The sequence below is a fragment of the Gymnoscopelus braueri genome, assembly GCF_963280865.1.
Source record: "Gymnoscopelus braueri genome assembly, chromosome: 3".
NCBI lineage: Eukaryota > Metazoa > Chordata > Actinopteri > Myctophiformes > Myctophidae > Gymnoscopelus > Gymnoscopelus braueri.
In genome coordinates this window covers 47,623,727-47,647,516 of record NC_137612.1, presented here as the reverse complement: position 1 = coordinate 47,647,516, position 23,790 = coordinate 47,623,727, and the positions used below count along the sequence as shown (strand labels likewise).

At 41.1% G+C, this 23,790-nt stretch overlaps 1 protein-coding gene across 2 annotated transcripts in view; it reads right to left on the bottom strand.

The window, feature by feature from the left end:
* Window positions 1–23,790, bottom strand: part of prkcda (protein kinase C, delta a) — a 29,634-nt gene that overhangs the window by 3,741 nt on the left and 2,103 nt on the right. Inside the window, exons 2-14 of one of the 2 annotated variants that reach the window (XM_080424111.1) lie at window positions 22,501–22,595; window positions 20,326–20,463; window positions 17,306–17,505; window positions 17,034–17,103; window positions 14,937–15,096; window positions 14,035–14,066; window positions 12,968–13,053; window positions 10,666–10,795; window positions 9,985–10,085; window positions 8,445–8,538; window positions 7,594–7,727; window positions 3,964–4,137; window positions 3,402–3,493 (exon numbers count right to left, since the gene is read on the bottom strand). In XM_080424111.1, the coding sequence (XP_080280237.1) occupies window positions 3,402–3,493; window positions 3,964–4,137; window positions 7,594–7,727; window positions 8,445–8,538; window positions 9,985–10,085; window positions 10,666–10,795; window positions 12,968–13,053; window positions 14,035–14,066; window positions 14,937–15,096; window positions 17,034–17,103; window positions 17,306–17,505; window positions 20,326–20,434 (1,382 nt within the window). In that variant the 5' untranslated portion in view covers window positions 20,435–20,463; window positions 22,501–22,595. The remainder of the gene's footprint in view (window positions 1–3,401; window positions 3,494–3,963; window positions 4,138–7,593; window positions 7,728–8,444; window positions 8,539–9,984; window positions 10,086–10,665; window positions 10,796–12,967; window positions 13,054–14,034; window positions 14,067–14,936; window positions 15,097–17,033; window positions 17,104–17,305; window positions 17,506–20,325; window positions 20,464–22,500; window positions 22,596–23,790) is intronic. The other variant, XM_080424110.1, reaches the window with a different exon arrangement.

Genomic DNA, 23,790 nt, shown 5'->3' with positions numbered 1-23,790 from the left:
ATCGAGAATCACAGTTTTTGATCATTTGTTTTATTTTGTATATATCGATGAATCAACGCAAACAAATCTAATTGATTTACTATAATTTGACAAATTGACTAGCTCTATCTAATAATTCGTCGTACAACAATGGTGCAAAAAATAGTGAAAATAGCCAATCTACAAGCTCACAACGCGTCGACGCATTGTGAGCTATTTTGAAAACATTTAGAAGGATATAAGCTAAATTTGATTATTTTTGAATAAAATGGATTATCAATCATTTGCACCCAGAGTGAGAAAACTCTACTGTATACCTAGTCAATAACGCTCCAATATGACACATACGATCATATTCAGAAATCTCACATAATCACTTTCAACCTGGCATCAATATTGTGGGTATATCATAGTCAATAACATAGTCCATTTTGTTTCTAAAATGTTCCATAAATGAAAAAATAATTGTGAGCTATTTTCACTATTCATCGCACGACTACAGTAAGTATATAGGGCTTAAGTGGTTAATGCAGGCAAAACACAGCATGCATGCATTCAACTACCCCCACTTCCACTAGCCCCTAAAAAAACGCACGCACGCACGCACACACACACACACACACACACACACACACACATGCGAGCGCACACGCGCACACACGCAATATGTACATGTGCACAGACTGCACACACACACCTCCATACAAGATTGTATTATATTTATAACAGAGGATTTCAGAAGAACCCCAGGAACTGCACATAAGAGCTCATTCCAGTGATTCTCAAAGTGGGGACCAGGGACCCCCAAGAGCCTGGTGGGGATTCCAGGGGGTCCTCAAGCTAAATGATTGTACAAATCATGTGTATGCTCTCAAGAGTTATGGGGGTCTGTGGCCTAATGCATACTACACTGGGGGTCCTTGAAATGAAAAGGTTTTTGTGAATCACTTATCTAATCGCTTATCTAATTGTAAGGCTGAAATAAGTGTTGTTTTTGTAAAGTTGCGAGGTTGGATCATCTATCTATGGCACTGGGTTAAGAGGTTAGTGGCAGCCATTGGATGAACAGAGCCTTTGTGCTGATAATGGGTTGACTGGAAACTCCACAGTTCAGTACGCTGCCTGGGGAAAACCATTGCATAACCAGGAAACCAAACCCATGGACCAGACTTTCCATTACCACTCCTCCAGCTTTGTGTAGGCTGGGAAACACAAGCGTGTACAGTATGTATATATATACTGTACATCGCATGTTACTGTGGGCAAACAGTTACGTGTGGGTTAATGATTAACCCATTAAGACCTGAGGGCGATTCTACACACGTCTTCTACTATCCTAACAGTTTCTATGTCAGTGGTTCTCAAACTTTTTAACTTTTTCACCCCAAAATTTTATGTATTTGGCCGCCGACCCCAATGTCTAAATATTGTTGTTCCAGGGACCCCCCGGAAGCAAATATTTGAGTTAAAAATGTTCGCTTTAAAAAAATCATATATTCAAAGATTTGCACACATTTTCAGGATTAAAAAAAACAGCAGATCTACAAGCTCGTAGCGCGGCACGAAGTGACGCGCTATGAGCTTGTAGATCTGCAATTTTTTAATAGCCAAAGTATAAAATAATGCTTTTTAGCTCAAATCTAAAATGACACAGATGCTTTCTCGGTCTTAATGGGTTAATGCATATGGCGAAGTTGTTATGTCAAAGTTCTCTCTCTCTCTCTCTCTCTCTCTCTCTCTCTCTCTCTCTCTCTCTCTCTCTCTCTCTCTCTCTCTCTCTCTGGGGGTAAACTATCCATCCTGGCTTGTACACCGACAGTGAGGAGGGTTTTAGCAACATGCCAATATAGGATCGGGTATCCCAGGTGTTTGTCAAAGCCGAGAGGAACGCATGTTGTCTGATGACCACGGGACCACAGCTCGACAACCACCTGGGTTAACTACACACCACAGTGTTACGGGACAATGGCGTTGTGAGACAAAAAGGAAAGCAGTCAAAGTAAAAGAACTCTCAAAGGGGGATTAAGATGGTAATTAAACTACATTTTAGAACAGTGGTTGCCAAACTTTTTTAGCTCAAGACCCAAAAGGGAACTCAGGCGTTTGCCCCAGGACCCAAACTAGTGAAAATAGCAGATCTACAAGCTCACAATGCGTTGCTTTGCGCCGCGTTGCGAGCTTGCGGATCTGCTATTTTCACTACTTCTTCAACGTAAAAAAAAAAATCATTTAATGGGAATTATTTTATTTATTGATTTTATTTATGAAATACTGTTTTTAATTGATGAAAAGTTGTGACTTTTTTTTGTCTAAACTTTGTTCAAATCTTTTGAAATAATTGATTACTTTTTTATGTAGGAAACCGCAACCCAAACATGGGTCCCCTGACCTCACTGTTCGGGAAACAGTGTTTTAGAACGTTCCAATGTGGGTAAACAGCAGCAATCCATTCAGCCGCTGGTCGTTAAATTGCCACTGTATTCGGGGTTTCTTAAACGTAATCGTTGACCATTAAAACAGTAAAACCCTCAAATGAAGAGCATGTGTACAGTATGAATACTCTGTGTACAGTCTAACATACCTCCCCAGCCCCCTCGCTATTTGTCATAACACGCTAACTACTGCCCACTCCCTACAAGGCCAGCACATTCCATGGAGAATCCATGGAGAGAAGCCCAGCCCAAATCAATCAGGGTGCAGTGTTTAAACCGTTCAATTCGGGGACGCATCTCTGTCATTTTAGATTTCTTTGGCTATTCAAAAATAGCAGATATACAAGCTCGTAGCGCTACGAGCTCGTAGATCTGCTATTTTTGACAAATCGTGAACATTTTTGCGAATCTTTGAATATATCTATTTTTCTAAAGGGAACATTTGTAACTCAGATCTTTGCTTCTGGGGGGTCCGCGGCCAAATACATATCATTCTGGTGGTCCTTGACACTGACAAAGGTTTGAGAACCACTGATGTAGCGACATTCAAAAAAACTGTTTAGGATTTAGAAGACATTTTGTAGAATCGGCCTCAGGTCTTAAAGGGTTAAAGTGAAAACCAATAACAGGGAGGTAGATGAAAAAGAGAAAATGAAATCAAAGAGAGTAAGATAGAGGGAGAGAGAGAGAGAGGGAGTGAGAGAGAGAGAGAGAGAGAACACATGCTACTCCTGAAAGATATCTGGTTCCCATCAATTGTATCCGTGTTGCCTGCGTGGGCATGTTAGTACTGTGTGGATTTATCCTCCATCTCTGCATGTGTGTGTGTGTGTGTGTGTGTGTGTGTGTGTGTGTGTGTGTGTGTGTGTGTGTGTGTGTGTGTGTGTGTGTGTGTGTGTGTGTGTGTGTGTGTGTGTGTGTGTGTATGTGTGTGTGTGTGTGTGTGTGTGTGTGTGTGTGTGTGTGTGTGTGGTGCCTGGGTATACTCACGTGGCCCTCACGAGGTCAAAGCGACCCTTCTCTTGGATATGAAACATCAGGTCTCCTCCGTTCAGGTACTCCATCACGAAGAACAGATGCTCCTGTCAACAAGTGTCACTGTCAGCTCTCATTCAGATATTAGACATAGTCAGACATATAGTCTGGAAGCACTGGCCAGGAGTGCAGATGTAACCAGATTGGAAGATAAATCGGTCTGGCTGATATATCTTACATATTATTATTTATTTTTTACATTAGTATTGGCAATTATGGAGCCGATGTCCGATTTGTAACCACTTACAACCTCGTGTCCCTAATTTGGGCAAGTCATTATAACACGTTGTGAAGCGTTCTGAGCTTATAGATTCGATATTTTTTAATTTTCTATTTTTGAAAAGCTTATTGATTAGAACTGATTTTGCACTTCTTCTTTTTGCTTGTTACAAAATCGTATAAAGCATTGGTAATCGGTGGGCTAGGATTCCAAAGTCAGGATTGGCATCGGACCTACAAATCTGACATCGGTTGGCTCTAGACTATTGTCATTAATTAAGGGGGGGAGTGGGACTACCTTGGTCTGGAAGGTGGAATACAGGTGTGTAAGGAAAGGGTTGTCCCAGGCCAGGGCAAGGACTCTCTTCTCCACCATAGTACACTCCACGTCATCGTCCATCAGCACCACGTCCTTCTTCAGTGCCTTTACTGCAAAGTACTCCCCGCGACCTTTCAACTCTGCCAAGAGAACCTGGGAGAAGGGGAGAAACGGTAGAATGTTTACTCTTTTTTTTGTATTGCCTGAAAACTATCATGCTGTCGTGAGGACAGCTCTGAATGTGACATAACACTTCCCAACACATTCTATGACTCCAGAGTTGTCTATGCCAGTGGTTCTCAAAGTGGGGTCCAGGGACCCTCAGGGTTACTGGAGAGGGTTCCAAATGGACCCTTACATGCGTGTAACTCCAAGAGTGAACAAAGGGAACCAAATGGACCCTTACAGATCTGCAACTGTACAAATGGTACACATTTGAGCACTCTGAGAGTTATGGAGGTCCTTGAAATCAAAAAGGTTTGAGAACCACTGCTGTCTATGCACTGGCATGCAGTATCGTAACTGGTCCTGTCTATTTGTATGTGTTCGTTTGTTAGCAAGATTAGACAACATGAAACATGATGCCTGAAAGAAACGCTCGAACGATTGGGTAGGAAAGGTCAAAGGTCAAAATCCAGAACAGAATCTTGGTGGTTATGTTCAGTAGGCTGCTGGCTTATAAAGGTCAAAGGTCAAGGTCACAATCAAGGTCAAGGTCAAAATCGAGAATGCCTGTGATGACCATGGACATTGTTGAACTGTACCTTTACCTGGGACAGCTTCATTAAGTGACAGCGATAGCTTTTGTATCTTGTGGTATCTTATGTACCTTTCAGAATGTCAATAGGCAATGCACAACACATGCTCATGACAGAGATGAAGAGAGCATTTAGTCACTTCATAAAGTTGTCCCAGGAAAGATTACAATGTTTATGTTTCTTTTGTTTATTTTATTTGATATGGACGTCACAGTAGCATTAGATTCTTAACATACATTTATGCACAAAGTGTGTTTAGTGTTTGTAGCTAAACACTCATTTATAACACCTGTCCACAGGAGGCTTTAAAAAAACGTTATAATAGAAATAAATAAAATAAATACACAAAAATACATACACAAGTATACACAAGTACCACAAATACATACACAGATACACGATCCACAAAAATACATACACAATTACATCCATTACAGGTATTAGGTGTGAGAACAATGTTGTTTCTCTTTTAGCCAAGATTTAATACTTCTATTTAAAACATTAAAATTGTGTTGCATTTTCAATTCAGCTGGTGGAGAGAGTTCCATAAAAGGCTCTGTGCATAAGTGTAGCTTCAGGTTTCGAGAAGGTGGCATAGCTGTTTCCTGTTCCGGGTCAGTTTCCCATAGGGTGCATCCACAAGATGCAAGTTGACGCTAGTTGTCGCAAGCCCTTGTTCCGGTACCGGCCATTTCTGGCCGTTACTCAAGGAAGAGCGGAACCCGGATATGCGCTTCAGACGCGCATCGGGACGATCTTTCCGTTTTTTCCCCATAACATGGGAGTGGAAGGAACGTCCGGTGATTTGCATCATATGTGTGGATGCACCCATATCTGCATAATTGGCTCAGCAGCAGATTTGAACCGGAAACACATGTAATGGTGTCATATTTGGTATTTGGTGTCATAATTTATTTTTGAGGCTATAGATGGGAAGTTACCACCATTGCTATTACATTACAAAAAAAAGCACTTCACCAGATCCGCTCAAACGACTGGCTTACACACATGTTCTGAACTGGGAAAATCTGCTTTCTGCTTTGATCCTCCAGTTTCATGGAACAATCTACAACTCGCGCAAAAATGTAATGTAATGTATTTGTCTTAATTGTAGATTTTTGTGTGTGTAATCTCGACAGCATTGCAAATGAGGGTAAACCCCAATGCTCCTTTCGAGAATAATTAAAGGCATCAATCAATATTTGTTTCTGGTGCAAATCTGTTGCTGAGCCATTCGAATGAAGCTATGGGAAACTGACAGGAAATGGGTATGCCACCTTCTGGAAACCCGGTGCTACAGTTGAATACAGGACAGGTGGGCGCTAGGGACATCTGGGCACCATATTTTTGGGATGACTGGGCACCTGGAGAGGTGGGCACCGGGATAACTGGGCACTAGGACAAGTGGGTACTAGGGACATGTGGGCACCTGGACGAGTGGGCACTTAGGGGTGGAGATAACTGGGCACCTGGATGAGTGGGCACCAGGAAGACTGGGCCGCTACCAGCGCTAGCAAACTAGACTTTTTCAGGGCAAACTTGTTCAGTTTTCCCCTGAAAAAGTCTCGTTTGCTTAAGCATCTGCCAGACAGTCAGCTGTTCTGTCTCATAGGCAGACCACAGGGCAAACTTTTTTAGTTTGCCCTGTGGTCTGCCTATGAGACGGAACAGCTGACTGTCTGGCAGATGCTTAAGCAGGCTAGTGGATTGACTGGCCCTGTGCATACATAGTGATGAGGGTACACAACAGTACACATTTTTGTGTACTTCTCTATTCCAGCATTCAGTTCAGCAATATTTTTTGTTCAGTTATTTTTTTTTAACATTTTACCATTTTCCCAATTTGTTCTATTTTTTAACAGTACTACTATGTTGGCAAATACACTCTTATATTGTACTTTTGACCTCGTTGTTGCGTTGTGTTTGGGGGGTTAAAGAACAGCGGGTTAAAAATCACTTACCAACAGCAAAGCAGCATGCTATGTAAAGTTAAAAAACACTTGTGGACACAAATCCCAATTCAGGTGCCCAGTCTTCCTGGTGCCCACTCGTCCTAGTGCCCAGTTATCCCAGTGCCCACTCGTTCAGGTGCTCCAACCCTAAGAGCCCACACGTCCAGGTACCCACATGTCCCTAGTGCCCACTCATCCAAGGTGCCCAGTTGTCCCTACTGCCCAGATGGTTTTGGTGCCCACCTATCCTGTTACCCTACAGTTATGCAGAGAGTCTATTCTGCTCATTTAACCCATTTAACCCTGAGGCCGATTCTACAAATGTCTTCTAAATCCTAACAGTTTTCTGAAAAACCAGAAGCAAAGATTTTAGTTAATAATGTTTGCATTAAAAATATATATACTGTATAAGATTTGCACAAATCTTCAAGATTTTTCCAAAATAGCAGATCTACAAGCTCATAGCACGGCACAAAGTTACCCGCTATGAGCTTGCAAATCTGCTATTTTTCATTAGCCGAAGAAATCTAAAATGACACATACGCTTCCCCAGTTTTAATGGGTTAACAGTTAAAACTGATTGTCCAATTGAGGTTTTGCATAATGCAATGCGACAGTTGTGCAGACTACTGTACTGGTGTCCATCGCAATGATGAATTATGCAGACCAAAGCAACAGTACAGCTACTGTATATATGACTGTTTTTTGAACAGAAGAGTTCTTTGACTTCCAGATATGAGCTATAATATGTTATTTTGGAAAAATGGACTATACTTGTAAGAAAGCGAAATCCATTTTTCGTATTTGTACGTTTCATAGGCTGAGGAGAAATTGCTTTTAATTACACCGGCCGTATCCATTAACAAATAGCTCTTCATGATGTGTGTCTGAGGCCCCACCTTGCCAAAGCTTCCCTTGCCCAGGACCTTGTGGAGGATGAAGTTGTCTACGTTGATGCGGGTCAGATGGGTGATGGCTTTAGACGCGGGCCGTGGACTGGATCCCTCCCATAGCATCCCATAGGGGCCCATATCTAATGGACAAACAACCACCACGTTGTGTCAAAATCACTACAATTGCTGTTATCGTTATTATAAACTCAAGCACGTTTGATCAACACGCAACACATTCACATAATGTTGTCTATGCATTGCAGTGGTGGAAAAAGTACTCACATTTTTACTTACTAGCAATACCACATTATAAAAATACTCTGTTACAAGTAAAAGGCCTGTGTTCAAAATGTTACTTGAGTAAAAGTACAAAAGTATTGGCATCAAAATATAATATAATATATAAAATATAAAATATACGTAAGTAAAAGTACTAAAATGTTTGAAAATAGCAGATCTACAAGCTGACAACGTGTCGCGATGCGACGCGTTGTGAGCTTGTAGATATTGTATAAAATAGGGCTAAAGTGATTAATGTATGTTTAATAATATAATAATTTATATCTGTAACTAGTAACACATTTTCAAATATTAGTTACTAAATAATAATTAACTTTCAAATAAATGTAGTGGAGTAAAAGTACAATATTTGACTGAGATGCGGTGGAGTAGAGGTAAAATAATTGAAAATTGGAAATACTCCAGTAAAGTAAAAAATACCTCAAAATTGTACTTACGTAAGTACAGTAGTTGAGTAAATGTACTTAGTTACTTTACACCACTGATGCATTGTATGCTTCATTGACAAAGTAGGACACAATACACACATGTTTAGATGCATGCACATGTACACTAACCAGTGACATCCAGATTAGTAGTATTCTTGTTGACCTCATCATAGACTCCAATTTCAGGCGTATCATCAGGCTGGTCTGAGCGGCGAGTCGATTTCTGATGAATGGAGAAAGGTAATCAATGTTTAGTTTCTATGTCATTGTAATACAGTGTCACGTGCCAAATATAGTCGATTTACAAGCTCACAACGCGTTGCGATGCGACAGGTTATGAGTTTGTAGATCGGCTATTTTCGGCAATGTGGCAAAGTATACAGTAAATCAGGCTTAAGCAGCCAAGCGCAAGATGATTTCAGTGATATTTACAGTGACATTTCGCAGTATTGACTGATACAGACCAGAGATCGGGCCAGTCCCTCCAACTCCACCACAGATACACTGCATGAGGGCTTTTTTCTTTACTCAATCACACTCACTGATCATTTGGGAGTTATCTTTCACAGGTTGGTCTTGCTTGATCTATCATATTTTATCTTTTTCAATGTTGTTCCCAATTTCGTCATTGCCAATTCCCCCATGTGTATATTCCCTGTCACTGCCAAACTGTTTGTGCTTGGGGAGGGTGTAGACAACCACACGTCTCCTCCGATACACATGGGGGCGCCAGCCATTTATTTTCACTTGACAGTGAAAGTTTCACTGAGAGCGCCGCGTAATGGATGCGGAGGAACATGCTATCCCTCCTAGTTCCATTCCCTGCTGAACAGGCCAACTTGTAGGAGTTGCGAAAGAGGACGCCCTCCCTTACTGGCTTCCCACCCGCACGCAAATACAGCCAATTATGTTCGTTGGCACGTGGAGGATTCAACAACTTTACAGAGTGGTCTTGCTTAAAAAAACAGATATACTGATTTCATTCAAACTTGACAGTAGTTACAGCACACAAGACATTGTGTTGAGCTCTTTGACTGTCACTTATACTGATATTTATGTTTCTTGTCCTTAAACACAGCGGGAATGGAAGATCATATAAATCCATAGTATTAATTCAACTCTGAGAATTAAACTAGCAATCCAGATTTAACTCTGCAGTTTCCCACCGGTTTGCAACTACAACTGGGTCACAATTTACAATTTAGGCGTTTAGCAGACTCTCTTTATGCAGAGCGACTTAAAGTAAGCAAGGTAAACACATACATCAAATGCATAGACAGTGTAGTGCCTCAGTAATCAAGGATCCTACAGTAGGTAAACCAAGAACCTAGCATCAGTCTTCTAGACAGTATAATATCAAACAATAAATAATCGGTACATTGAAACTATAGAAACTATAGGTCAACAAATAAACCTGGCATCTGTCTAACTATAACATGCTATCAAAATTACATTTTAACCTTTGCATAAGACTGCATGGTCGTCAGGTGTCACACACACACTGGACAGACTTATTACACGCGCACGCACGCACACGCACGCACGCACGCACACACACACACACACACACACACACACACACACACACACACACACGCACGCACGCACGCACACACACACAAAAACACACAAAAACACACAAACAGACACATTGATTCCAGTAGCTCACCTGGCTGACTTGTGTGAGAGCTTCAGCGAGTAGTTTCTGATTGATTCCACATAGGTTGGCTACTTTACCCTGACACTTGTGATGGACATTCATGGTACAGTCTTTGACAGAACAAGACATAATGTTAGTTACAAACACACAGGCATTAAAACACACATTTTAATTTCTTTACTTGGGTTTTCAATTCAATTGTCAAAATCCCAATATATCAGAGTCAAAATGCAATGCAAGATCATGATCACAATTGTCTGTATAAGCTATAGACTGACAGTTATGGATATAGGTTTTCCATATAAAGTGACTTCAAACTAATTGTTTTGCCCTTATTTTAGCCACAATGTGTAGTCCTCGCACACACATCATACACGCACGCACGCCAAACACGCACACACACACACACACACACACACACACACACACACACACACACACACACACACACACACACACACACACACACACACACACACACACACACACACACACACACGCACGCGCAGACACCCACCAGTGTTGCATTAACCACTTTAACCCCGATGTCTCTATTTTGTGCATGTCATTATACGCAAAATGATTTGTGAAAACATCAAATCTACAAGCTCACAATGCTTGTGATGTGGCATTCTTCGGGGGGAAAAAATCAATAGGGCTTAAGTGGTTAACTGAATGAATTGCTTTTACCTTCACACTTCAGGCCCTGCTTGACCAGGCCCCACAGCAGGCTGCCACAGTGGTCACAGAAGGTGGGACTCATGTAGTTGTGGTTCTTGAAGCGGTGCGGCATGTCAATATTAAAGCGCTCCTTCTGGAACTGCAGGGACAAACAGGACTCATAACTGAGCAGAGGGGGCAAGTAAAGTGGCCTGTGGCACCTCACAGCCCTGCGTAGCTGCCTCATCTCTCTCTCTCTCTGGTTCTCTGCCTCTGTCTCTCTCTCTCTTTCTGTTTCTCTGCCTCTCTCTCTGTCTCTCTGTCTCTCTCTGAGTCTCTCTCTCTCTCCCTCCCTCCCTGCCCTCTCTCTCTTTCTGGTTCTCTGACTCTCTTCCTCTGTCTCTCTGCCTGGGTCCTTCTCGCTGGCCAAAGTTTCACAAAATGCCCAGGCCGCTAGATCCACAGTTCCTTCCCTGGACTCCCTCTTGTCTATTCTGATTTGGGTCCTGTCACTTAAACCACATCCCACAAATCACACTCCCTCTTCAACTATTCAGGTATGTGAATAATGTGAGGATTGATTTTATTTGGTGAATTAGAATACAATACACAGATAATACTTAATCTATAAGGATATCGCAATAAAGTCACATGACTTTATAAGGCAGATAGGAACAGGTTCAGGTTGTATTGTAAGCTACATTATAAATCGACACATACTGTATTCCACAGATTGCACAATATAAAAACTAACTTGTGCATATATTTTACTCATACTACACACAGTATGAACAGATTTGATTTAATCTGGGATTTTATTCCATCTTCCCGACCTAAGTAAGGAAATGTACTTCTCCCTAACCTGCTTCTTATTGGGCGGTTTCAGGTTGCAGTACATACTAGCCCTCATAAGTTTATAATACCCAGAAAGATAATTTGGACAGATACAATGTAACTTTTTTGAATTAACAGATAGATATAATATACTTTATTAATCCCGAAGGAAATCTGTTCTGTTCAACAGCTCCAGCTGCCATACTGTACATTCATACATAGATTGTCAGTAAAAAGAAGCATGATGAATATATAAAATAGATTACATCAATAGAATGCAGCAAAAACTATACATCCTAAGTGAAAAAAAAACACAACGCAGTAAAAAAAAAAAAAAAGCTATAACTACAATATAAATGAGCTGACCTCCCCCCAAGTGCTTCATGGCCCTTGGGATGAAAAAGTTCTTAAATCTGTCTGTAACACTTGTGTGATCGAAACTTATCACTGACTGTGCTAATGAAAAAATGAAAATGAAAAAATGCTAAATGACTGTTTCCCAGTCAAATTTGGTCACCATTATCTCAATGATTTGGTCTTTGATTGTCTTCACTGATGAACATTAATGGTGACTGCAGGGCAGCTGGGGGACTTCCTCTGATTGACCACTGAACCTGACTGCAGACGGTCTTTCCAATTAGACCAATGGCTCTCAACGACAGGTCCGGGGACCACCAGGGGTCCAAATGGACCCTTATAGGTTTGTAACTCTGGGAGTGTACAATGGCTTATCTCTGGGACCTCAATTTACACTGTAAAATCGTCAGTGTTCCTTTTAATCTGAGAGTGTACAAATGGGACCAAATGGACCCATAAGGGTCACATTTTGTACAGTCTCAGAGTTACAGACCCTAGCTGGTCCCCGGACCTGACATTGAGAAACAGTGGATTAGAGTCTAGACCAATGATTCTTAACCTTTCCAGGCAGTGACCCCCCAAAATAATCATATTTGAACTGGGGACCCCCCAAAATAATCATATTTGAACTGGGGACCCCCCAAAATAATCATACTTGAACTGGGGACCCCCCACCCTGACAAGCACTTGGAATTGTACGAGTTGAGGCATTACATTTAGTTTGACTCCATTACATTTAGTTTGACTCGATTCCACAGATAAACATTGTGAAAAATGGCATATCTACAAGCTCACAACGCCTCGCAATGCTTGTAGATCGTCTATTTTAAAAATCTTTGCTTCTTTCTTATATCATTTGACAATGGTTGACTAGTTTTTATAGTATAGTGTGTTGATTACTTTTGATGCAGTAGTGGTCTTTTTTCTTTTCTTTCTTTCTTTTTTTTAGGTATTAAAAAGGTCTTAAAAGTCCTTAAATTGTCACTTCACTGTCATCTGGGAACCCCCCCAGATGACCCCCACCCCCCAAAGAAAAATCATGAGGGGGTCCTGACCCACAGGTTGGGAACCACTGCATTAGACTCTGACCCAACATAACATGACATCCCCAGAAACAAAGTACAAGTCGTACTGTACGTACCACGGTATCGCGGCTGTTGGCAGCCGTGCCCGTACATCTGCCAATAATTTTGTCGATGCATTTCTTGTGGATGGCCGCGTTGCATTCTGAGGAGCAAAAGATGAAAGAGGGGTTGTACACTTTGAAGTAGGTGAGCACATGCTGTGCACGGCCTGAAGTAGTAAAGCAGGACAGCGATGGTTTGAATCATCTTTTAAAGTGTGGCCACTACCTGGCCACTGCATTTTCAGCCACTGTATATAAAGCACAGTATAATAATTCTAATAATTCACTCCACTACTGTAAATACAGCCCACTTGTGGTGCCGTAATAGCAAAGCAAAAATGAAAAAAACTTCAGGTGGCATATAAGGATGTATTTCAAATATTGCTGAAACTCCCAAGATGGACTAGTGCAAGTTGCTCGATTCAGTATTTAGATATTTGATATTCATTTTATCAGACACACCCCCTTCCTTTACAAACCCATTGTAACTTCAAACTCCATTTTAATCATGATGGATTCATCAAAAACACCCACCCTTAGTTCTGGTGACTCATACTACCCTCCTAATACGTGGCCTTGTTTTTTCGATAACTTTTTTTTAATTATTATTTTTTCATTTTTTTTGTATTTTATTTTTTCATTTTCCCAAAACAAATAAATGAAAAAAGTAATTGAAAAAACACGGCCGCCTCACGTATTAGGAGGGCAGTATGAGTCATCAGAACCAAGGACGGGTGTTTTTGATGAATGGTTAAAAGTTACAATGGGTTTGTATAGGAAGGGGGGGTGTCTGATAAAATGAATATCAAATATCTAAATACTGAATCGAGCAACTTAAAAACTGTCTGGGGTGCTCCCAAAAGCCTGAACAGACGATAAACTTACCAAAACATTTTTTTAAAGTGAAATATAACAGAGATCACAAAGAGTGCTTCTGGAAACACTAGAGGCATTATGGAGTGAAAACAGTCCGGTACTCAGGCTGTCTCTGTGTTGTTATTGTCTTGTCTTGTATCTCTGTTTTTATATGGACCTATTGTGTCTGAAATAAAGTTTATTTGTGCATTTAATTGTATACTTACGTTTGCATTTATAGCCTTGCTTGTTGAGTCCCCTGGAAGATAAAGAAACACGAGTGTGAGTGCCTTGATATCTTTCATTGATCAGTTAATGATTGAATGCCGTCAACAATGAAGACCTGAGACTTGAAAGATCCGCCGATTAATCATTCATCACTGATAATGAGGAACACTGGTACACCAATGATAATTTGTCTATAAGGGATTCTATTCTCTTCAGAACTTCCTCACCACTGAATCCCTCACTTAAGCCCTATATATACTTCATCGTACACCAAATAGCTAAAAAAAATAGCTCATCTACATGCTCACAATGTGTCGCATCTGTTTGCCCAAAATAGGGATGCCAGGGTTAATGTTGATTAAAGACCACTCATTTTCAACATTGAACTATGTCTTTAATACACCTTAGAGCTGTGGAAATAAGAAAAGAAAAAAAAACCCTCTATGTTGCCTAGAACTGGATAATTGATTGAGGTCATGTGATCAGTGACATACGCAGGGTGTACTTTTGGCTGAGGGGGCGGAGCCAAAAGTACACTCACATGACCTCAATCAATTATCCTTTTCTAGGCAACACAGAAGGGGGGGGGGACTTTTTTCTTATTTCCACACAACAGCTCTAAGGTGTATTAAAGACATAGTTCAATGTTGAAAATGAGTGGTCTTCCCCTTTAAGTAGAATATAGCACAAATAAAGATCCTCCCTCAACCTCAAGGTTGGGGAACATAAGTATGGACAAATTCAAATTTCATGGACACCTGTTGGTAGTCAACAACACTAGAGTTATGGTGCCTATGTAAAATAGGGAAACTCACAGACTGTTTTAGTCTACTTGATTATTGGTTTACAATTCCCCCATTAGCTGCTGCTTGTGTGGAGGTGCAAAGTAGACCGTACTGACCAGACAAACTCCCTGCACACGGAGCAGAAGGTGGGCTGTCTGAAGAACGTGGCGATGAACTCATGGTTCTTTATGAAGTGGATCTTGGCCTGTTTGATGGCCCCTCGCCTGCGGTTTATGGTGGGTGCCTCTTCCTCCTTCGTCGCAACCTGCTTGTTCTCTGTCAAAAAAACACACAGAGAGGAGGGACGCAAGAGTCAGTCACCCTGTAACTCTGTAGTGACAAAACAATAGTTCTTTAGTATAACTTAAGTCACAACACCATAGCCACAATATTGATGCAGAGTGTGACGCAAATTAAACTGCTCATGTGAATGGCCTATAGTGATTGTGAGTGATTTATTAATCACTCACAAGAGTGATTTATTACTTAACCCATTAAGACCTGGAACGCATCTGTGTAATTTTTTGATTTGAGATGAAAGGCATTATTATTATTTTTGGCTATTCAAAAATAGCAGATATACAAGTGCCGTGCTACAAGCTTGTAGATCTGCTATTTTTGAAAAATTGTGAAAATGTGTGCAAATCTTTGAATATATATCTTTTTTTAAGCGAACATTTGTAACTCAAATTGAGCACCACTGATGACCACTGAATACTGTTGGGATTTAGAAGACATTTGTAGAATTGGCTTCAGGTCTTAATGGGTTAATTCAGGAGGACACGTGGATTAAAGCAAAAATAAAATCTCACATCTGAAAATGTTTGTATGGCCAACAAGTCCTAATATGCGATTTGTGAAACCCCCCCCCCCCCCCCATACCAACCAGTTTCCTAAACAATTAACAGAATAATATGTAAAGTTATGATGTTTTAGCAATATTGTTCCTGCTGTTCTACATACTGCCAACCAGGTGAAGAAATAATATTGAGGCTTTAACCTTTGCTTTTATGAAATATCCGAGACCATTAGGGTTTTATGGAAGATGCTTCTGAACATGATTTGCTAGTTTGACCAATTTAAATGCTCTAATCTTAAAATAACACTCGGAAGTAGCCTATCAACAAGCTCTCAATGCGTCGCAGATGCATTGAGAGCTTGTGGAAAGGCTACTTTTGCAGCGCAAGAAGCTTAAGCCATAGAATACATGCTAACTTCTATGGAATCCAAATGACTGAAATCAATTGGAACTTTAATCCTTCACAGTGGGTCATAGTGATAAAACTAACCAATGACAATCAGACATAGACAGCAAGAGTAGAAGATAAGAGTTTTTGACATGGCATTTGGTGAGTGCTAAAGATAGACGTAGGGAACTAGCTTGGCTCAAGACCATAGACTCTGCCCACTCACTGAGTGGACTGCTTCTATCTGGTCTGGCATTGCGTTTTGAACCTGCAGTTTATCCCGTGCAAAAAAAGGGATTTTCCAATGAGCGCCAGGGGTGTGGGCGGGTCTAAAAACGATTAGCCAATCAGCGTGACGGACCGTTGTCATGCTGTTTTCAAACTGTGCACAGGAGCTGACAGCTGAGACCGATAAGGAGTAATATAAATGTTGAATTATCGTTCTTTTCAGTACTGAATCATTCAGTAGTTCACTAAAACGTTTCATTCAAATGATTCGTTCACCAGTTCGTTCGGTGCTTGGCTGGAGGTCTGCCTCCATTGCGTTATCACACACTGAACTGAAAGACAGACAGGCCCCTGACTGGATCAATCAACGCAACACTTTCACCAGAACGTCCCTTCAGGCCAAGGGGTTTTAAACACCACACACTTCACACACACCACCCATACATATGTCTGTTCTCTCTTGGCTTCCTGTGCAGTGCAAAGCAGAGGAGAACAAAGCAGGAAGGCAGTTGCAGAAATGTGTCTTTAAACACTTTCAACCTGGCTTCCCTATTTTAGATATGCCACTACAGGCGGACATTAAAAATAAGTCAAACAATATAAAAAACACATCAAATGTTTTTTGGTTTTTTTTCACAACGTGTCCCATTGTGACAAGTTGTGAGCTCGTAGATTGGCTATTTTCACTCTTTGTCTTGCTATGAAGTATATATGGCTTAAATGGCTACATTGCTTCATTTGTAAAGGCAGGTGAAAGATGACGAAAAAAAGATGACGAAAAAAAGTCTTTCTTATCACCTGGATCAGCTGCTCCCTCCAGGAAGTATTGTACTGCCATCATCACCTTGCCAGATGGCTGGAGATCAACCTGAGAAAACACACACACACACACACACACACACACACACACACACACACACACACACACACACACACACACACACACACACACACACACACACACACACACACACATTACACACACACACACAAAGTATGTTGTACACAAGTACACATGCAAAGTATTACTCATCACAGGGACACTTCCAGAGAGCTCTGATGTTGTGTACCCAGAATTCAGCACGTCCGTTGGCCTTCTTGCACCGTTCGGCCAGAACCGACACCCCGACGGTGACCTCGGCCAGAGGCTCCTCGGCGGTCTTCATCAGCAGCACCTGCAGCACCCGGCCCTCGTAGATGTGGGCGTCAAAACTGGCCTTCCAGGCCGGGAACATCGTGGGCTTCCTCTGCACCAGGGTCTTACCCCGCTCTGGAAAGGACGTAGAAGAGAGAAGTGGAGAGATGGAGAGGGAGAGAGAGAGACAGACAGACAGACAGAATGGAATGTAAGCTTTCAAATGATGTGCCATACATTGAAGTCTTAACCCATTAAGACCTGAAGCCGATTCTACAAATGTCTTCTGAATCCCAAAATGTTTCTATATCAGTGCTTCTCAAACTTTGTCATGTCAAGGACCCCAAAATGTATATTGTAATGTATATTTGGCCGCGGACCCCCATCTCAAAATATTTTGTTTCAAGGACCCCCAGAAGCAAAGATTTGAGTTACAAATGTTCACTTAAAAAATAAATATATTCAAAGATTTGCAAAAATGTTCTCGATTTTCCTAAAATAGCAGATCTACAAGCTCATAGCGCGGCACTCGGTGCCGCGCTATGAGCTTGTATATCTGCTATTTTTCAATAGCCAAAGTGTAAAATAATGTAAACGATGTCACTTTTTTTTTTATGAATAAAATGTCGTTTTGTCCAATCTGTATGGTAGAGTATGCTAATACAATATAACTTATACAATTGGGGTGGTTGTATTTTGTCTCCCTGCTCTTCTATTGAGACATTTAGTTGTGTCAAAGGTCATGTCTCACCTAGACACAGGATCTGACACATATTTTGACCTGAAGGTCCAGATTCAATTTGAGCAAGCAGCATTGCTCTCACAGCATTTACTAGTTTAAGGAGACATTATAATTATGTTGTGATCCTAAAACTGCTGTTATTTTGAGCGGACATATTTGGAATTGTAACTTTTACAGTCTAATGCATTTTTTTTGTTCAAGCATTGTGGTTTTTCAAGAAAGGTGGCTGCATGCTACCATTCTAGGTGATCTTTTCACCTTTAGGTGGAAACGTTTTCACCTAAAGTTCCTTCTCAAAAATAGACCCTCACACTGATTTAAACAAATACCACAATGAAATATACAAAAAAAGAACAGGTGTGATTTCGGTTAGTAAAAACAGCTTGATGTGCTGAGGTGAGCGGTGAGACGCTTATATCATCGTGGCTCAGTGACGTTATGTTGTAGTTTTTCAACCACCGCGGTGAGAGGGTGACCACCTAAAAGTGGAGTATGTATTAAACCAGACAGCTGTGCTACTAACGCATGACATAACTGACAGTAACGTCCTCAATGTTCATTACGTTTTTACACTCAGAGACTGTCCACATTTCCTTTTATCCGTTAAGACCTGGAACGCATCTGTGTCACTTTTTGATTTGAGCTAGTAAAAAGCATAATTTTACACTTACTGGCTATTAAAAAATAGCAGATATACAAGCTCATAGCACGGCACCGAGTGCCGCACTATGAGCTTGTAGATCTGCTATTTTTGAAAAATCGTGAAAATGTGTGCAAATCTTTTAATATATATTGTTTTAAAGCAAACATTTTTAACTCCAATCTTTGCTTCTGGGGGTCCCTGGAACAAAATATTTTGAGATGGGGGTCGGCGGCCAAATACATATAATTTTAGGAGTCCTCGACATGAAAAGGTTTGAGCACCACTGATATAGAAACATACGTTTTTTTTCAGAAAACTGCTGGGATTTAGAAGACATTTGTAGAATCGGCTTCAGGTCTTAATGGGTTAACATCAACCTTCCCACGGTTAGAGAAAGAGAAAACAACTATTCTGCTGACTATTCTGCTCACCCTCAACCCCGGCACCTGGACTAGACTAGATAAGCGCACTTGCCTATACTCATAACATAGGACAGCGGCCCATCCATCTGACCACTTACCACGGCAGCTGAATGACTGAGAAGTTTTCAAGGTTTTAAAAACTAAATAATACCATAATGTTTAACTTTTCTTTTTTTTTTACTTTTCAGGATTCAAATTCAAAAATACCAAAAGTAGCAGATCGACAAGCTCAAAACGCGCCGCTTGGCCCGGGGACTGATGGCGTAGCGGTGCGGGCACCTAGGCTCAATGTAGCTTGACAGTGTGGTTCGAGTCCCGATCCCGACGGCCTTTGCTGCGTGTCACTCCCCATCTCTTTCTCCCCGTTTCCTGTCAAATTACTGTACTATCAATAAAGGCATAAAAAGCCCAAAAATAAATGTTTAAAAAAAAGCGTGGCACTGCATTTCCAGCTTGTGGATCTGCTACTTTCTATGCTTTTGTGTGACGCTGTAGTATGATCACGTAGGGCGTTAATTTACAAAAAAACACAAAAAGTCATAATATGAAGGGTTTCTAACAAAAAAAGGGTATAATAAGAGGTTTCTGCCCAACAGATATATACGTATATATTATATTATCAGTGGTTTTCAACCTTTTTCATGCCAAGGACCCCTAAATTGATATACATTTGGCCGCGGACCCCCATCTGAAAATGTTTTGTGCCAGGGACCCCCAGAAGCAAAGATTTGAGTAAAGAATATATATATTAAGATATGCTCACATATGCTCACATTTTCAAGTTTTTTCAAAAATAGCAGATCTACAAGCTCATAGCGCGGCACCGAGTGCCGCGCTATGAGCTTGTAGATCTGCTTTTTTTTCTTCTATATAATCTTGTAATAGCCTCACAGCCCACCAGTGGGCCCCAGCCCACAGGTTGGGGATCGTGACCTACTGCAGCAAACCCTTCAGGCATTTTACAGAACATCCACTAAAAAGCAGATGTTGCCATGTCCTCTTGGTCAGCACAGATCCTTGCTGACATTCACCTGGGGTTTTATTAGAGCTGTCAAATGATTTTTTAAGAAAGAAACGTGTCTCTTGTGGCCACTCCGGGGCTCTGTAGTATATCATAAATGAATAGAAGAAATTATGTTGTTTCTCACCTGTAGTCAGAGCCTCCTTCATCTTGATGGCACAGAAGGGGGGGTCGGTGGAGAAGGGCAGGACGCCGAGGTCATAGGAGTTAAAGGCGATCCTCAAGAAAGGCGCCATGGCGACGAGTGATGAGTCCCCCGTTTTACCTGTTCAAAAACATTGACCCAACAGACGGTTATCCAGGCAAAGGTCTACATGACATATACAAACATGTCATGTTACACAAACAGCCTGCTACTTATACACATAGAAAACCACGACTCAGGCCCGTAAGGGTCCACATGGTTCCATTTGTACACTCTCAGAGTTATGGGGGATCCTTCAAATTAAAAGGTTAGAGACCCACTGAGTATAGCTACTGTACATCACCATATCAGTTATTATACCTGCATGACGGGTATACAGACACACTTGTATACACAAATATGATCAGTCACGCTAACCAATGTTTAGGCAGAAGGATAAGTAGCATAGTTGCACATGATATGTATTCACTACATTCATTCAGAGAGTTCAGAAAACAAAAGGAGAGCTTACAGCAATGATAAGATTAGAAGCAGGCTGTTGTATTGAGTTGGCCGGTATATCGCCCGTTATTTGACTTTTTTGACGTCATCCATATTGGCAATTATGCAGACGATACGTCTGTATGGCGAATCTTTTCAAAAATAGCAGATCTAGAAACTCACAATGTTGTTGTGACGCATTATGAGCTTGTAGCTCTACTACTTTTAAAAAAATGAAAAATATTTACTAAAATCCAAGTTTTTCTAATTGATTAGAATTGTTTTTAGTTTTTTTTTAAAGAAAATATCTGTCAAAAACATGTGTAATCATGGCCTAGGGATCGGCACCAAAATTCTGGCATCGGTCGGGCTCTTAAGATATTGCTCCTGCAATAATTGACCTTCATCAGATAATAAGTTGCATTATTCCAGACATTCTGACAATCGCAGACACAAACAAAAATACAGTCATGTGTTCTCTGAGACAGGAACATGAAGAGATGATTACAGCAGTACCACAGGGGAAATATGGTTACTGTTACTTAACTTCAGTAAAATCCCCAACTGGGAAAAGATCGGACACATGATTTAAGAGAAAACACATACAGTAGGCCTATGTCTGCATTTTCTCCTTGGTTCTCTTTTCTCAAAAATTCTCAAATAATACACCCATACATAATCAGTCCAGGGGGACAGGGTAATGTTTGCCACCTAGTCTGTAGTCAGAGCATAGCGCCATTGTTCCTTGCACTGAGCACTACTTGCTATTTGTTTTGTTTTTGTAATGTCCCTGAAGATGGAACCTTAGTTCAACCTAGTTTTACACTGTTTGTGTGTTGTTCCAAATAAGAAAATCTATTTGAAATGTGTTTTTTCAAACTGAATGTACAGTGGCTGCACTAACACGCCCTAACAGTTGTATTTTGTAATGTCACCTTGAATAATTAAGTGAACACGTTATCACGCAGACACACCCACTTATAAGAGTCACACAGTTTGAACACTGGCGCACCGCCACCTTACTCATAACAGACACTTTTTGTCATTTCCCAGACTGAGCAGCGTGACACAGCAATGTTTGTGTGTGCGTGTGCGTGTGCGTGTGCGTGTGCGTGTGTGTGTGTGTGTGTGTGTGAGAGAGAAAGAGAGAGAGAGAGGTCAAGTACAGTACAATACTGTGGTGAAATTAAATGATTTTAATTCTAATTATATTATTGGTCTGTGTGTGTGTGTGTGTGTGTGTGTGTGTGTGTGTGCACGACGTGCATGTACAATATAAGTGTACCTGAGTCTGTGTCTGCATGCCCATGCATGAATACATGTGTGCTTGTGTATATACTGGTACTAAAGAATTGCTGGTTTACCCTGCAGCTAATAGTTTGTCTGTTGCATAAGACAGTGTACCTTCCTGAATCTTTTTCGACTAAAATACGTGTCACATTTTCAACTTTAACCACACTGGTGTAGCCTATCCTACAAGATTGGCTAACAAATTCATTGTGTTTTTAAAGTTTGAAACACTGTGCTTAAGTATCCAGCTACAATGTTGTGCTTGTTGTAGCATATACTTTTAAGCCTTATTTTCACACATAGGCTTGCCTGTCATTTGTTATTCTACACAGTGTGTGGTTTCTATGTGGTTGCAGCTGCCACAGTTGAGGTATTTCTATGACTTACTGAGCCTGAGCGAGCCTCAACATGTCCCTAATCCAACAAGAGCCGCACAGCATGCCTGCATGGCCTTCACAATCGCACAACACTACCTGCTGTACCTATGCCAAGACCAGAAAACAAGGAAACAGTGTGAAGGAAATTCATTAGAGAAAGAAGCTGAACTAGTCTGCAATCTCTGCATCGACTTCTACTTCTTTAATGTCACATTACAGGTTTGCAGGTGTAAAGGAGTGTGTGAACTCCTTTACTGACCGGAAAACCGGTCAGATGTGTCCAATTGTCCTGATATGAGTAGAGTAAATATTTTCAGAATAAAAAGTAACCAGAGTAAAAAGTATTCAGAGATTTACCTCAAGTTCGGAGAGTAAAAAGTATATCACGGATATCGCTGTAGCCAGCCTGGGTGAGCATAAAGATAAACCCACATAGTTTGACACAAAGGGCAATAGGTGATGCCCAGACAGTGCAACTATTGCATTGGTGTGTGTGTGTGCGTGCGTGCGTGCGTGCGTGCGTGCGTGCGTGCGTGCGTGCGTGCGTGCGTGCGTGCGTGCGTGCGTGCGTGCGTGCGTGCGTGCGTGCGTGCGTGCGTGCGTGCGTGCGTGCGTGCGTGCGTGCGTGAGCTGTCATGTGAATGTTTTGGCCGTTAATCAATAGAAAGCTGAATGTGTGATTATTGGGGACAGGGCTGATTGATTGTCCAGCAGCATACTGTACATACTGTGCAGCTTTGTCCTGTCTGTCGTTTTACAATTGCACACGTTTACCCACTGATTTACTACACATTGTATCTGCATAATAAACAACCCACAGAGACAGGAGACGCGTGCATGTTGCAATGAGTAGCCAGCTTTCACAAGACAACATTTCTCTCACTTTACATAGACCTGTGAAGCTGTTATTATGTGACATTAAAGGTGATTCTGATTCTGAGGTGTTTTTTAGACTATAAATGCTGTATAACATTTTAATAATTGGAGCATACACTGTACGTCATAATAAAAATACATTGTGTCCTTCTTGGGGCACATTGTGCCTGTATGCCTGGAGCTTTTGGTTCAGACGACAAATAAGTGAACTGAGAGAAGGCAATTGAGTAATAAAAGGAGAAGGAAGTGAGAAAGATTGAGAGAGAGAGAAACATTATTAGTCTATACTGTAACCGATATCATCATTCTAAGCATTAATAAGCCTGATTTACTTGTTACTTGGCTGCAAGCCATGTCGCACACCGAAAGTAGGAGCTCTACAAGCTCACAACCGAGAATAAATCACCCTTCCTTCACTCTAATG